At 35.3% G+C, this 17,709-nt stretch overlaps 1 protein-coding gene across 1 annotated transcript in view; it reads left to right on the top strand.

Moving 5' to 3' along the window:
* The window catches only part of LOC150080619 (hamartin-like), a 124,645-nt gene extending 124,346 nt beyond the window's left edge, over positions 1 to 299 (top strand). The window contains exon 10 of the mRNA XM_090380758.1: positions 144 to 299. Coding sequence (XP_090236884.1) covers positions 144 to 169 — 26 coding nt within the window. The 3' untranslated portion in view covers positions 170 to 299. The remainder of the gene's footprint in view (positions 1 to 143) is intronic.
* Positions 300 to 17,709: the final 17,410 nt, after the last annotated feature.

Genomic DNA, 17,709 nt, shown 5'->3' with positions numbered 1-17,709 from the left:
TTTTTACAAACTCTAAAAATTAGATTCAGTTATTGAAATTATTTAAATTGCATTTCAAATGTTAAGCACTGCTTCAAACATATAATAAAATAATTATTATAGTAATCTAAGTTTGCATATTAGTTTTTTTTTTTTTTTTACAGTTAATCAAGATACAAGTACTGCTTAGCATATCCAGAAAAAAGGAAACCAGCTACCTGTGTGAGATGGGCCTACAGAATATTTTGAGATAATAATTCTAACATTCTGCATATTTGTGTAAGCAGAAATAGCAAGTGTACATAGTGCATATGTGTACAGCATTATAGAAAACAAAATTGAGTTTTAATTAAAAGGTATCAGTAAAATATACTTAGCAGCATTGTTTTTTGGTGTAAGTTTTCATTCTGCTTTCATGCCTGTGTCTGAATCTAGTCACCTGTGCTGGGGCAGGGGGGCAATACTTGATTGAATTGAAAAGTATTCTGAAAGAGTCATTTTACAACCACATGAGGAAAAATACCAGCATTTAGCTTGTTTGTTAGCATTAAATTCATATATTAACTTCCCAGTATCAGTGAACATCAAACTGTGATATTGGACAGTCCATTGATAATTAACTCCAAAAATTAAATTGTTTAAATTCCTTTACACGATAAATTTTTATCTATATCAGGCATGGCAATAAAGTTACTGGATTGGTGCTGTTGTATTCTGGAACAGACATTTTACAATCACATGAGTTAAAATACCAGCATTTAGCTTGCTTGTTAAATTCATTTGCTAACTTCCCAAGTACCAGTCAACCTCACACTGAGGTTGACTGGTACTGGGAAGACTGATATTGGACAGTCCATTGATAATGAAAATTAAGTGTTTAAATTCCTTTACATGATTAATTTTTATCTGTATGAGGTGTGGCAATATAGTTATTGAATTGGTGCTGTTGCAGTCATGTTCAACAAATGAAAATAAACAGAAGTTATGTTGTAATTCAAACTTCCCCCAACAGATGGTGGTACAGAGACTGTCCAGCAGGCTGACAATTGCAAGTAACAACCAGTTTTATTAGTAGCATTAGCATTTTATGTCACAAAAAATTTTAAGTAAAATTAACATTGTGTCACAGTTTTGCAATGGAGCAACGAACAAATATCAAATTTTGCTTTAAACTGGGAAAATTTGCAACAGGAACTTAAAAACTGTTTATGGTGAAGAAACATTAAGTTGCACCAGTGTGCTTGAATAGTATAAGCCAGCAGTTCTCAAACTGTCCTTCGCAACGCCCTAGGGAGGCACCATAGTTTACCAGGGGGTGTCGCAATATTTTTGCTAAATTAAATTCACTTAATTTATCTCTTCAAGGAAATGACACCAATATTCTACAACTGTCAGACAAAGTTTTAGCCTTTAAAAAGGAAACTAAAACTTGGGAAGAAAAAAATACAAGGTAAAAATGATTGCTTCCACTTTTACATCAAAATGAAGTTCATTTTAATGAAGAATTAAAATCAGTAATTGTTGAGCATTTATCATAACTCCATGCACACTTCGAGAAATATTTCACAGAAAATTTTGAAGAGTACATATGGATTAGAGATCCCTTCAATACAAAGTCCCCATCAAATTATCCACTGTCAAAGAAGAACAATATATTGATCTCACATCAGACTTCACACTGAAAGCAAAGTTTTCATCATTATCTTTATGATTTTTTGGTGTTTAGCAAAACACAAATACCCAGAATATAGCAATAAAGTTTTGTGAGTACTAGTGCCATTTGAAAGTTCTTACCTTTGTGAAATAGGATTTTTGACATTGGCAGTCATTAAATGTGAGTACAGATCAAAATTAAATGATGAAAAAGAAATACTTGCCATCATTTAGAAAATGATGCCTAAGTTTGATGAATTATGCAATAAAAAGCAAGCACAAACATCACATCAATTTTTTAAGAATAAAATTACCTATCAAAATGAGGACAGGGTTGCAAAAGTTCAGGAAACTGTGGCAAAAAAATTTTTTTATCCTCAGAATGATGGCTGATGAGTTGGACATGAATAAGGAGACAATTAATCAAATTCTGCATGAAGTTCAAGACAATCCTAATTTCCTCAACTGTATTGTGACTGGAGACGGGTGTTTCGATACAACCAGAGACAAAGCATGCGGTGGGCTTCAAATTCATCAAGGCTCAGGTTTTGTTTTGGATCAAGATGATAATGATCATGTGTTTCGACAAATGATGTGATTTACAAGGAATTTGTACCTGAAGAGGAGAAAGTCAATGCTGCATTCTACATACAAGTGCTTCAAAAACTATTGAAGTGCATTTTCTGGTTAAGGCTGTAATTTTTAGAGAAAGTCAGCTGGTCCTTGTTGCACAATGCCCCCATCCATTTTACACTTTGACAAAACACAGCACTGTATGAATCAACCATCCACCCTACTTTCCTGATCTAGCACCAGTGGACTTCCTTCTCTTTTCCAAGGTAAAAACTATCCTCAAAGGAAAGATTTCAGAACATTAAGGACAATGAAAAATGTAACTGCCAAACTGAACATCATTATCATCTCTTTGGATGCCTTTGCTGACTCTTAGAACAGTGTAATAAGTGCATTGTCAGATGGTGATTACTTTGAATAAAAATAAAACAATTGTTTGAACTCTTTCACTTTGTGTTCTTTTTATTGCCACACTTTGTATATTAAATTAATTATAAATTACATATTTGCTATTACCAGTGTGGATAAGCAATGCAAATTGAAAAAGTAGTGTTAAATTACTGAATCACTGCCTGGTGGCTAGTTTTGATCGGGACAGTTCAGTATTTGAGCTTTCTGTCAGAGAAAACAAATTGAGGAAATACTGGACATGTAAATTTCTAGTGGTATTTCTTGATTAACTAAGTTTTATTATAATTGTAGAAGTTGTTACTTTAATTTTATTTACATTCAGCCTTTATAATTATTTTATCAAGTTTTTATAAATTTTTCAATTGAAACAATGAAGTTATTTCAACAAAATTTCAGTTTCTTAGTATTTATCAACATAATATTGTGTAGTGAATATGAACTGTTTTTTTTTTTTTTTTTTTTAATATACCTATCTATGCTCTCTCTTAAAAAAAAAAAAAAAAAAATTTATAAAAGTGCTACATAATAAAATTCTGTTCCATTGGATGAATTTCTTTTTCTTTATGCAAAACTTTGTATGTCAGGTGTTTTTATAGAAAACATCTGGCAGGCCTGATTTTGTGAACATTTATTTCTCTGATCAATAATAAAAATTATTGATCAGAGAAATCTGATCAATAATTTCTACACTGAATAAGAAATTGTAATGAAATTCTTTTCATGATCTTAACAAAAGCCAGATATGATCAAGTTATTATTATTCATTATATTTCTTCATCCAATAGAATTCTTCATCCTATTCCAGAAAATCATGCTGCTGATAGTGAAGCATCTGTACCTTTGTCAAGTCATGGCAATCCTTGCAAAATACAATTTACATTATAACAAACTGGCAGTTGAACTTAACTGCTAAACTGAACTATAAAATACTAGTTGCCAAGCTGCATTTCTTAGTTACGGTGGTAACTGCATCTGTCAAGCCCTGATCTCAAGCATAGATGTTAACAATAACTGTTTCTTATCTAGTGTTTAAACTTCATCAGTTATATTGATTAAATGTGGAACATTTGTTAGATTTCTGCAGTGATTTACATCTGTGCAGTGTCTCAAAAAGATGTGCATACATTTCAGGAAATAAAGTTACTTTACAAACCTCAGAAACTAAGTTTACTTTATAGAAGCAGTAGTTTGTGTCACATGGTGAACTAGCAGATGTGTGGCCCCGAGTGCCAAGCAATATTTTGTGCAATAAATAGAGTGATCTTTCTCAGCAGATTAGTTAAATTTATTTTCCATTGTCTCTATTATTCCTGTTTTTCATAAGTGATTCTTTACTTAAAAGCTTTGAAGTAGAATCCAGAAAGGAAATACACCCTTCTTTCCTTGTATATATATTTATATAATCCGTACTAATCTAACTTTCTAAACCGCTTGGTCACTGGTGGCACTGCTTCTGCCTCCACGTGGCAGGGCTAGAAACCTGGGAGAAGAAAGCCACTCTCCCAGGGCAAAAACGAGGAAAGATGGACATAAATAGACATGCCACTTACAGATCACGATCCAGATCTCTCAAACAGAGATGACTTAAATGCATGTAATGCAAAATGGCAGAAAAAAGAAGGAACAGTAACCCCTGCTCCTCTTTATCTGATACTGCATTCTTTAACTGAAAATCCTTTGAGTAAGCTCTCCCCATTAATACAGAAATGGCTTGAAAAGGCGGGCCCTCCAAAAATGGTTCGGAGATCAACACTTGACCTTATGGTCAAAACTGAAGGAAACATCCGAAATGCATTTCTCGGGAACGAACACCTAGTGATGATATGTCTTGACATCGAAAAAGCTTTCGATACAACCTGGCGATATGGGATTCTTCACGATCTCTATGAATCCAGTCTTCGAGGTCATCTTCCAAAATTTATCCAGAACTTTTTGAGCAATAGGTCCTTTCAGGTACGACTTCACTCTGCTCTCTTGCAAACATTTGTGCAAGAAGAGGGGTCCCTCAGAGTTCTGTGCTTAGTGCCATGCTCTTCTCCATCAGGATTAATTCAATTACCAAGTGTATTCCCGACACAGTTTAAACATATCTGTATGCCGACGATCTGGCAATCTCATGCCACTCACAAAACGTGCGCTTCATTGAAAGGCAGCTTCAAGGCACAATTAACAAGCTTGTTCAGTGGGCAAAAAATAATGGATATAGACTTTCAAAACAAAAAACAACAGCAATTCATTTTTGCTGTAAACGGGATTTACATCCAGATCCCGATTTACATCTTGACTCTCATCCAATTACTTTTCAACAGAGTAATAGCTTTCTTGGACTAATTCTGGTTAAAAAACTTAGTTTCTTAGAGCATATTAAGCATATTCATACAACCTGTCTAAAGAAGCTGAATCTCCTCAGGGCAGTTTCTGCTATGTCATGGGGTGCAGATCGGCACATGCTGCTGCACTTATACCAGTCGCTCATAAGATCCAGACTAAACTATGGGTCTCCTGCATATGCCTCAACTAGAGAAAGTGCATTAAAATAGCTCAACCCAATACATCACAATGCTCTCTGAATTACACTGGGAGCTTTTCGTACATCGCCAGTTCAGTCTCTATACAGAAGCACGCGAACCACCTATTTCTTCGTCAGCATGCTCTGCTATTAAGCTAAAATCAGAAGTTTCCCACATCATCCTATAAAGCAGTATCTATTCACCCCAAAATGGCATAATTTGTACCAAAATAAACCATGTGGCATTAGATTAAAACGCATAACAATGTGCTGGGAACCAAATATGAATAACATACTAGATATTAGGACGGCTACACCTCCATGGCAAATACCCTTGGCCAACATTGACCAATATTTCCAACAATGGGGAAAGAATGCCCTTCCAAATTTCAGTATATCCATGCAACTCACTCTTTTCAGTTCTCTAGTTTTACCCAAATTTACACTGATGGTTCCAAGACAGTAAAGTTGGCACAGCTGCAGTTCTACCAAACATTACAATATCCCAGCAGCTCCTTTTGGAGTGCAGCATTTACACTGCAGAACTGTATGCTATCCTGATGGCTCTAGACAATGTAAACCAGTCTTTATATCCTCAAACCATTATCTACACCAATTGCTTAAGCGCTGTATCTGCTCTTCAGTGTAAATTTCCTTCCAGCTATCCATTACTACAACAAATTCAAATCAAGTTAGTGCAGCTTCTTACAAACGGGCAAAAATTTATTTTGTTGGATACCTGGACATTCTGGAATCATAGGAAATGAACAAGCAGATTTTGCTGCCAAGAACACCAGTCACATAACATCAGACATGCAGATACCTTACACAGATTTCAAACACATCATACATAGCACCGTTAGAAAAAAAATGGCTATCGATTTGGCTTGTTTGTTTGTTTGTTATTTGGTTTTTAGGAGCATTAGCAACTAAGGCCATATTGCTCCGGGATATACGGTGGTCATTCCATGACCTTTCCGCATTCTCCATATTTGGTGGTGACGGGCTCGAACCCCGGTCTAATCAAGAAGCGTGTGCTACACACTGCTGCTCCTTCCCACCTGGCTACGGAGGCGCCTATCGATTTGGCAGGAAGAAAAAAGCAATAAGCTCTTTCAGGTTAAAAACGATCACAAGCAGTGGCTATCAAAGCCTAAGAGGCAATAGAAAGGAAGTAGCAGTACTTGCCAGATTGCAAATAGGACATACCCACCTAGCTCAGTTATTTACTCACTCAGGATGACCCTCCACTAGACAGCAACTGTCAAACTCAACTCGCAGTAAACCACTTTATCATTGACTGCCCATTATACCTGAGAGAACAACAAACAGCTTTCTCTTCACATCTATATTCCTCTAATAGACTTACCTTACAGCAGATTCTCAGAGATCGACAAGATATTAATGATGTTTTTACTTTCCTCAGAATGATAAACAAATATCATCTGATCTGAATCCATTTTTTAATATAACAATCATGTACCAAATAAGATTGTAATAGGTGCACTATGGCCTTAGTAGTCCTTGCACCAATAAATCCAACAAACAACAACAGCAGATGTGTGCATTGTCTACCACTGTTTGCTTCTAGGCACTAATTGCAGCAATAAACATTCTCCAAACTAACTACTGGGAAAATAACTCCAAAATAATTGCTGCATACATATATAATTGTTGGTGTGGGGTTAAATCAGGTGAATGCGGGGAATACTCAAACTTCCCTTTCAGCATACTGTCTGTGAAATCGCTATCATGATTTAAAAAAGAAAAGGGGGAAAAGAGTAATTTTTTTCCCTTTTAGCCTAGTAAATTCACCACTTTCTCTACATGAACATTTGGATTATCGGATACACACAATTGTGTCAGTTCGTTGAGCTTGAATGTTGCTTCATCCAAACCAAATAATCCTGTCCAAAAACCTTGCATCCTTATTCACCTTTACTTTAAATCATCCACAAAAAATTCACTTAAGAGATAATCATTTATATTGTGTAGTAGTCTTGGCACATGAGATTTTCTTAGCTCTTTTGAGAAAGACTGTACACTTACTCTGCTGATTCCAATTTCAAAAACAATCTCTTTAACAGATTTTCATGGTTATCAGATCGCTGCAACACCCTATCACAATTTTCCTTACCTTTTGAGGAGTAGAATCTCCAGACCTTTGCTTACACATCACACACATTTTGCCCATATCCTGAATTTAAAATACAACAGAATTCTTGCCGTTGCTTTGCTCATGGTGATTTTATGGCACATTTAAACTTCACCCTCAGATTTCAATTACCACTTTAAAATTGCTTTGCACTGTTCAAACATCCAGTATAGTAGATGGATGTTTGAGGTATGTTTTGTTTCACAAATGAAGTCTTTTATCAGCAAATCATGGTAATCAAAGACAAAAATATTTACACTCATCTGTAAATACATGATTAAATATTTATGAAAAAAATTGTGCATATCTTTTTGATACTGTAATTAGAAAGTTCATAATTTTTGGTGCTCTGTATGTGCATTTTTTTTTTTTTTTTTTTTTTTATGTACGGATCACTATGCTAGAATCATTTAATATTTACCAGGAGTGTCCTGTGAAGAGTTTAAAATAAGAATGAAATTAATAATTTTCTTTTAGTTCTTTTGGTGAGTTATCTATACAATTTTAACAAAATTGGCCCACCTAAAAGTGGTGCATACTTTGCTCAACTTATATGACGTGGCAAATCAATTTAAACAAGAAAGGATTGTGTATTAATTCAGCAGTATTTTCTTATAAAAAGACAATGTACATCAGTATGAATCATAACTTTGAACAGCGTAGCATGTGTTTAGTGTCAAACGGCACCAGGGGTTTCCCCCATCTCCACTGCATAACTTTGAACAATGATACAAGCAGCCAACATTATGGTAGAGAGTTGAAGGTGATAAGTCATTTTGGCGAACATTAGCTGTACTCTTGCACTTGTGCCATGAATTGGGGCAAGTGTAATATGGGACTGAGAACATCCTGTTATAGCTCAAACATGTTTGATAAACAACAGAACAATCAAACATACATGAAGGCCATGTGTGTTGGCATCATTCTGTTGGAAAACAGCACTTGGGATGGAGTGTAGAAAGGGCAAAATCACTGATCAAGAATGATTTCAGCATAAACATCTTGCCATCAAGCTGCATTAATAACTAAAGGTGAATTGAGTTTTTAACTGGAGGCTCCTGCATACCATGATTCTGAATGTTGGCCCAGCGTGCTGTTCCCAATATACAGGGTGTCCCAAAAAGGTGTAACCAAATTTAAATGTTTGTAACAAATGTAATTTTAATGATAGAAACACAAAACCAGCACTAAATGTGAAAAGTTGAAGTTTTTGCTGACATTCAACATGTGCACCAAAAAAGGTGTAACCAATTTTAGATGAGCAATACAAACAATAGGAAATTAATAACCAGTTCTTTTCTTTTTCAGATTGTGACGGTTGTCCTGAAGTTTTAAGTAGAGGTAACAAATGGATCCCATGACCAAAGCACAGGTAGTGGAGTGGTTTATTGAAACCCGGTCTGAAACACAGGTTCAGCATAATTTCAGGAGTAAATATGGGATAAATACAGTCTCTTTGATGACAAGTTTCCTGGCTGTTGGTTTGGGCGTGGTCTCATTGTGTGGCCACCACATTCACCCCCTTGTGATTTCTTCTTGTGGGGATTCATCAAAGACAGTCTATAAGACCCCTGTTGCAGACTTAAAGCATAGGGTTACAAATGCAATTACCATGATTAAGCGTGACATCCTTGAAAAACATGGGATGAACTTTATTACCAATTAGATATTGTTCGTGTGACAAGTGGTGCACATGTTGAATGTCAGTAAAAACTTCAACTGTTTTTCTCACATTTATTGCAGGTTTTGTGTTCCTATCATTAAAATTACATTTGTTACAAACATTTAAAATTGGTTACACCTTTTTGGGACACCTGTACACTGGTTTAACGCTGTCCCCAGCATGTCTCCTGATGTGCATATAGCTGTCACTCGATCTTAACAGAAACAATTTGTAACTAAAGATAATACCATTCTTGTCCTCAAGAAGCTCTCACTACTCACTAATGAAAGTGTTACACAGATGAGACAATGGACATCAAGTGTGCAGCCCCACTTTTCATGCTCATCTGTTTATCATACTGTCAACAGGCACAGATAGGATGATATTACAATATTGGAAATCTAGTAGATTATGACCAATCCATTTCCTGTTCACCAGATCTCTGTTCTTCCAGTCTGACACCATAAGCCCTGGCGATGCATCTGATTACATTCCTGTACCCATCTTCTGACAGCCCACAGATCTGACCCTTTTTAAATTTCACCATCTGTACATAACATTACCTTATGCTGATTAAAGTTATTGCACACCCTTATTTTTCTCATGTTTTATTTGCATGCTAATTCTGACACTTATTTTACAGCACTTTCAGGGCAGGAACATGTATTTCCTGCCCTGAAATAGGAATCTAACATTTTAGTGCACCACTCAGTAATGCTAATTGGTTTTGTTATGTTATGTATAAAAAGTTATGTATTTTTTCTAGGTGAGACAGTATCAACAGTGAACAGCACGTACAATATGAAATCCAATTATGAAAGTCTAACTAGAAAATTATATTAACCCTGTAGGGTTAATATAATTTAATATTAACATAATTTGATACTGTGAAGTATTGCAAAAAGCTTTTGGCAGGCATCAGATTTCCATAGGGAAATACTTTAATAATTTCCAATATAAGCAACAGGAAGGAAAGTAAACAGCCAAAAATTGTTTAACTACTATCTTATTATATATAGAAATATCCATTTCCAACTAGCACTAAGCAGTTAACCAAGAGGGATACGAATATGTGCTTCTAGTAAAGTTTAGATTGATATCCGTTTCAGGAGACTAAAATAATCAGATAAAATTAACATAAGCCATTAACATTGTAGAATTCTTTTTTGTATATAGTGTTAAAATGCCTATCCCAGAATTCACACATTTTAATTATCATTAAAATGTAGCCATGTTTGATTATAGTGTTCCAAATCAAGCACATTGCTTAGCCATAACATTCTATATTATTTAAAATTTTGATACTACAAGTTTATAATTATTAGATAATCTAACTCACCTGGTGGGTATACTTAAATTCCAGAATTCATAGTCTATCACAAATTGTATATAAACACATTTTAAAACTGCTTTGTTCTGTTAAAAAGAACATACTTGCTCAGTGATGTGCATTTCACTTAAAAGAGAAATGAAATGGCTGCTGCTAACCAGAAGGACCATAACACGTGATCATGATGTGGTTCCAAAAGCTTCACAACTTGAAAAAGTTGCCCAACGTGTTTTCTAAATTTGAACACTTGGCTTAAGTGTTTTAATTTGTGATATATTACCAGAACACAAAGAGGAGCATTCAGGCAGAAAAACCAGAGAAGGAATAGTTCCTTAAGCAAGGAAGAATTTGAGCCTTATCAGAAGTCAAGTTAAAGTTTTGTTTGTAATTCAGTGTTTTCTAAATTTGAACACTTGGCTTAAGTGTTTTAATTTGTGATATAATTTTTTTATGCTAAATAAATGCTATTAAGTTGGATAGCAGTGTCCACAAATTTTGAACTGGTCATGGGAGTATAAACAAGAAAACTATTAATAAGCAATCTGTGTACACATTTACACTGGGAAATTCTCAAGTCATGAGAATTTCTAAGGCTTGGGCATTTTCTGTTTTTCTTGTTAAATAAAAATAAACACATATGAGGCCAGAATAAGGATTTTATGTGGTAAGCCTATTTTAATCCTTCTTGTAAACAAAAACAGTACAAAATTGTTTATTGAACTTGCACTTCAAAAAAAATGTTTTGCTGATTTAAAAAAAATATATATTTGATTTGTCAAAAAGAAAAATGTTATATATATTTGCCTTAAGTGCTCTTTCCTAATTAAGTGACAGCAAACATTAGCAAGAAAAAAAGTTTTGAACCTGACAATTCTTGTAGGTAAACAAATTGCTTTAAAGATTAAGGTATGGGAAGTAGGGTGACATTATTTTGATTTCCATACAACACAGACTATCTTTTCAAGAAACCATAGCATGGCTATGGAAGTACAAAGTATTTCAGTGGATGGACAATCCAGTGCATTAGCCAAATTGCAATTTTCTATTAATTAATCCTAAAATACTATTTAACATTTTCTATGCAACTGAAGCAATGGCTTAAATACTTGGTGAACAAAAGTACTACAGTAGAATACAGATAAGTTTTCCAAGGGACTAGAGGTTTAGAACTTATGCGGGAAAACTTCTTAGAAGGGAAAATGACCTAAGGGTATGAAATATTAACTACACAAATAAAAAAAAATACACATTATTATTATCATAATTAGCCATATGGTGCAAGGAAGCATGAGGCTTTTGTTGCACCAGCCACAAAAAAATTTAGTTACCCCAGAGAGAGAAAACAAGAGTGAGAAGTAGAAGGGTATCACCAAAAGAGAAGAATGATGATATCTAGCTCAGGACCCTGGGTGTGCCAAGCCCATACTTGCCAGATGTGGCCCCATAAGTTAAAGATGATTTTTAAGTATTATTTCAGAATTTATATTTTACTGTGCCTATGGGAAACATTTTTAAACTGAGGATTTCTAATTGCTTAACATTCTGTTCAACTCATTACCAAGTTGGAAGAATGAGCTCCTTTTGAAGTTTCAACATACCTTAAATGGTTACAATAAGACAGAGCAACACTCCACTAAATAATTCAGAACTGTTCACAACCATCAGAACTTAACACTTAATGTGGTCGACATATCCAGTTATGGATATTAGTAATGGCCACATAGTGCAAGGAAGCCTATGGCTTATGCTGCACCAGCCAAAAATAAAATAAAATAACAAATACATACACTGGTGTACAGAACTGTTCACAACCATCAGAACTAAACACTTAATGTGGTCGACATATACAGTTATGGATATTAGTATTAGTAATGGCCACATGGTGCAAGGAAGCTTATGGCTTATGCTGCACCAGCCAAAAATAAAAAAACAAAAAATACATACACTAGTGTACAAAACTTAAGCACCAACATTATTTTTAAAGGTTACAACCACAAAATCGAACGAAACAGCCTGTGGCGATTTGCATAACTGTGGCCATTCAGTAGAAAGCTGGTGCACATGCAAAAAGTTGAATCATGATGAGAGGGCTCACATAAACAGATAAAAGCAGCAGTTATGTGCAAATTACTGAATGGTGAGCACAATTGTTACAGACATCCAATTGGTTTCACACAGTGCTACAGACAACAAAATGGCCAGGAGACACCTGGATGACTTTACCCAGGGTCGAATAATTGGGAAGGTCGAAGAGTGTGGCTGCAGAGTTCGGTATCGCCCATAGCATCATCTCACGTGTGTGGTCTGCCTTCAGAACAACAGGTATAGCTGCTCAAAGGACCAGTGGTGGTCGTCCACGAAAAACAATGACCACTAGATCATCAGACAGCAGGATCCATTGCAAACCAGCTGCACAGGATGCCACGGTTTACTTTAGCCAGGCAACTCCACAAAGGTGGACTGTTTGCCCGATGGCCAGAACGTTGTGTCCCTTAAACACCTGCCTATCGGAGACACCATTTACAGTGCTGCATCAAACACAAGGACTGGACACCAGCGCAATGGGGTAAGGTACTCTTTACTGATGCAAGTAGATTGTCTCAGCAGCGATTCTGGACATCAACTAATCTGGCGAGAGGTTGGCACACAGTATCACCCCACACAAACATCACTGAAAGGCGGTCGAGATGTTCTCATCTGGGGAAGTGCTATCTTGGATGGACGTACACAACTTCAGATACTGGAAGGCAGTACTATAGCTGGTGCACGCTACTGTACTGAGGTAATTCTTCCCCATGTGCGTCTGTTCCAAGGTGCTATTGGTCCCGAGTTCATGTTCATGGATAACACCACACTCCATTGCACTGCAGCTGTTGATATGCTTTTGGAAAGTGAGGACATTGTCTGTATGGCTTGGCCTGCCTGTTCCATGATCTAAATCCCATCAAACATGTGGGATGCTCTGGGGAGATGCTTAGCAGTACGTCCACACCTACGTCCAAAACAATTGCAATATGTCACTTCCATTATATCAAAATTTTTATACTAAAAGGGTTTCAATGCTGAAAGCCTCAGACTAAGGGAAAATTCACTAATCAAACAAGTTAGTTCCAAGCATCATTTTAGTTTGTAGTAAACCACCCAAGTAGCTGACATGGCATCATTTCTGTTATATCTCATATTGTGAATGCCTTCACAAAGTTGCCCTGATATTGAACTACCTTGAATAAGCAACGACAATGGATTCTCAAATAGGCAACACTTCACCAATGGATTCTCAGTGGATACCACCATCCCAGAGTGGTGGTATCCCAAGAATAAGTAACATTATTCTCTTTATTGACGAAGTGTTGCTTATTGGAGGTAGTGCAATATCAGGGCAACTCGTGAAGGCATTCACAATATGAATACTTTTTACCCAGGAAACTTCTTATGTGGGAAAACAATACATTACATATAGAGTTGAAATTGGGACTTAAGAAACCAAACCTAGTACAGGGGAAAACTTCTTATATGGGAATTTCTTATGCAGGTTCTACTGTATATTCAGACAAGCCATTTGCAGGCAAAACAAAAGCATACTTGAGCTGAATATAAATAAAAGGTTTTGGGAGCATCCCCTCCACCCTCATTTTTTGTAATAAGTCCAATTAATTTGGTTAAAAAGGATAGTTATGTATAAAGCATAATCAAAAAATGAAACTGTAGCATCTTACCAACTTGTACAATACATTCAGCAAATAATCTAGTTTAGTAATGTGTGAATCACAAGTTTCTGTAGTCAGTCTGAATCAGACTTAAAATGCTGCACCAGCCCCAGCATTTTAAGGGCACATTCGACCAGTTATTTTAAAATTCTTCGTTTTTGATTTAATTACAGTTGGACTGGCATTTAACGAATTTTTTGATTTCCTTTTGGCAATTACATTAAGTTTCTGTAGAATGAAAAAAAAAAAAAAAAAATCCATATAACAAACAGATTAAGAGACTTAACTTTGTATCCATCTCTGGCCTTTAAGCAACTAAAAGAGCAAATTAAGGGTTAAAGGGATTACTGTCCCAAAATGTAAGTGGAACGTAAAACATATGCAGCCACCTATAAAAATTTTAGAATACTACATTATCTTTGTACGTGATACTTATGATTCCAGAAATTTTTGTGAGTGAAAAAAAAATTATAAATTCAGGATCAAAATCACTTACAAAAAAAAAAAAAAAAAAAAAAAATCAGGGAAGAACAGTGTTTTACAAATTTCAAAAATAACAGAGAAACTCCAATTACAAACTTCTAGAAAGTATGGCCAATTTTGTGATGTCACACCTAGAGCTTTTTGGTTTGTCCTCCAGTACTAACCACTGGAGGATAAACAATTTTTCAAATATATATTTGAAAAATCATGTTTTATCAATTCTGCAGAATATAAAATCTGTAATCCCTTTACCCTTTTTCTCACCCTGCCTGTAACAAGTTTCTTGTGAAAGGTCCTTCACAAAGCAAGAAAAATTCAATTAAAATAATATACCTTTATTGCATATTTTTAGTTTATGTTATGTTAAAAGTACTGTATTTTGCAATATTTTGTTTCTATGATTTTATACTAGATATATAAACATTAGTAATGGCCACATGGTGCAAGGAAGCCTATGGCTTATGCTGCACCAGCCAAAAATAAAATTATTTCTACGAAGAAATTGGAAGACTATCTGGTTTTCTAATTTCTTTGTAGTTTATAGAGAATTAAATTCTCTGTAGATATAAATGAATATTTGTAATAAGTTTCTTGTTCTTTGATATTTTTGTTTTATATTCATTATTATCCAAATTATTTTATATATGCAAATCGTAAACAGTTGCAATAATAATTTTTATAAATTCGTAAATATTGCAGAGGCATAGAGGTGAGGGGAGGGTGCAGAGTAGGAATTTCCTCCAGGCACTGAGCTTCCCCCAGCATTGACAAGCTAAGCTACTGAAAGCCTTACTACCTACATATAATGGGAGTGTACTTAACACTTTTGCCCCAGACATAAGATTGGCCTAGTTCTGGCTCTGGTCTGAATTATATGTGCTTAAGTGTAATTATGTGCTTAAATGTAAGTATGTGCTTTTGTCACATTTTAAAATGAGTGATTTTACTAAGCAGCATATTTGCCTCAAGTGGAACTCAAGAAATGTCAAACTTTCAGAGAAAATGCTATTTGTCATTCAAAGATTTTTTGGTAGTTCAAAGAGGGCCACTTGTTAAAGATAATCCTTGCAATGGCTCCAACTTTAAAAAACCAATGATTCAACCACTTGTGATTTGACGAAGAATTTTTCTATGGGGACAAATTTTAACATGATTTGGGAATGAACGTATTTCTGCAGAGTTTGTGCTTTGCATCCTCACTGATGATCAGAGTGGCAAATTCTGAAATGTCAGCTATTGAACATCTTGTTGACCAACCCCCACTTTCTTCATTGCTGGTGTATGGCTATGACTCAGACATAGGTCTAGTCCTCTCACAGTGTGTCTTCATCTTCAAAATCCAAAAAAGCATGAGTCTTAAGTTAATGTGTGAAGATCAAGCTTGTTTTATTTTGACTCACAGGGCATTGTGTTAGGAATTTGTCCTGCATGGTCAAACAGTGAACAGGTGCAGACAGGTACTAATACAAAAAAAAAAAAAAAAAGTGTCATGCCAACTGTGTAATGTTGCTTGAAGAAATCAGCTGAAAAATGGCTTCATGTAACTGTCAATTGCATCATGACAATGCCCCTACATAGTGTGGTCCCCCTTCCATTTGTTTAACATTGACAAATGCAAAGTACTGCATATGGGTAGAAGTAACCACAGAGAAACAAACTGTGCGGTGCTACACTCATGGTGTTAGAGAATGAAAAAGACCTGGGGGTAGTTGTGCAGTCAGATATGAAGTTTTCTGACATTGCAGACAGGCTGCCAGAGCAGGTTACTGGGTCTGCTATATCACTGTCAATGATATACAGGAATTTTGCTAGTAGGGAGGTGATTATTTCTTTGTATAAGGTAATGGTCAGGCCACAACCTTGAGTACCGCATACAGGTCTGGAAGCCTCGTTTTAAGGACAGGCACACAAGAGTTGCAAACAAATTGAGAAGGGAGGGGAATGAATTGTTCTTACCAAGAAAGGCTTAAATTATGCAAATTGCAGCATCTGAAGACTAGGCACCTACAAGGTTGTTGTTAACGACATAGGCTGCTAGGGACATACTGCACCTTTCTAATGGTAGATATGAAATATTACCTTCATTTTAATAATATATTCCTATATGATTTAGGAAGGTAAACAGTTCTTCCTTATTATGGTAATCTCTAAGAATTTTTCTTAGAGAAACAGATATTTCTCTATTTATACATTCAAGATGTCATCTGTAAAGTGTATTAGTTGTCTGACACTTTACAGACGACATTGTCTTGAATGTGTAAGTAGAGAAATCACATGGTTTAACTAAAGATCAGTAGTAATTTTTCATTCAGGAGAAAATCAACGAACTCATTGCTAATGGGATTCTTCCTCTTGCTCAGATTACAAACCTGACGGGATAAAAATTCATATTGAGGAAGGACAGTTGTAGAATAGATGTTCGAAAATTTGCCTTTAGCCAGTGGGTGGTTGATTGCTGGAACAAAAATGCTTCCACATCTGTCGTGGAAGTTGATAGCTTAAATAAATTCAAGGAAGAACAAACTTTTAGAGCCAATGGTTGCGTGAAATGGTATTTTTTTTTTTTTTTTTTTTTTGGCTGATACTGTACAAGTTTGCTTTCTTTCATCATATGTCTCTACTAATACTAATTATAAAGGCCTGGCAACAAAAAATGTGTGACCTCACTACACACATGCAACACTGACAAGAATTTCTGTAGTGATTAAGTTGTTTCATATCCTCCCTATAGTCAACATTTGGGCCCAAGCAACTTTTGTTACCACAGCTTAAAAGATCTTATACACTAATAAAGTTAATGCATCTGGGGGGGGGGGAGGAATTTGCTTCTCACTCAAAATAATTTTACAGCATAAAAACTTAAGTGCTGAAAAAGATATTTTGTTTGGTGTGCATAGGCAAAAAATGATGTATTGAATTAAGAATAGCTCTTTTCCAAACTACAAGATTTCTTGTTGATTTCTATATACTAGAAAAGCTATGCACTAAGAGGAATTACTTTAATTTTTTTTTTTTTATGAAAACCTCAAACATGAGATATTAGAACCTATAGTACTTAGTACTATGCATGGGTTGGAGGTTGAGAAGATGAAAGAAGATATTTATTGACATTACTTTTAACTTCTGTAGATTGTAATTTTCAGGAAATATGTATGAAGGAAGGTTGTTCCAGGAAACAGAAGTCGAATGAATAAATGAGGAACAAAAGTTAGTTCTGCGAGTTTTAAGTTGGACAATAAAAGGATG

This window comes from Mastigoproctus giganteus, chromosome 9 (assembly GCF_048544385.1).
Source record: "Mastigoproctus giganteus isolate SK-2022 chromosome 9, ASM4854438v1, whole genome shotgun sequence".
Taxonomy (NCBI): Eukaryota; Metazoa; Arthropoda; class Arachnida; order Uropygi; family Thelyphonidae; genus Mastigoproctus; species Mastigoproctus giganteus.
This window is presented reverse-complemented; position numbering and strand designations above follow the sequence as displayed.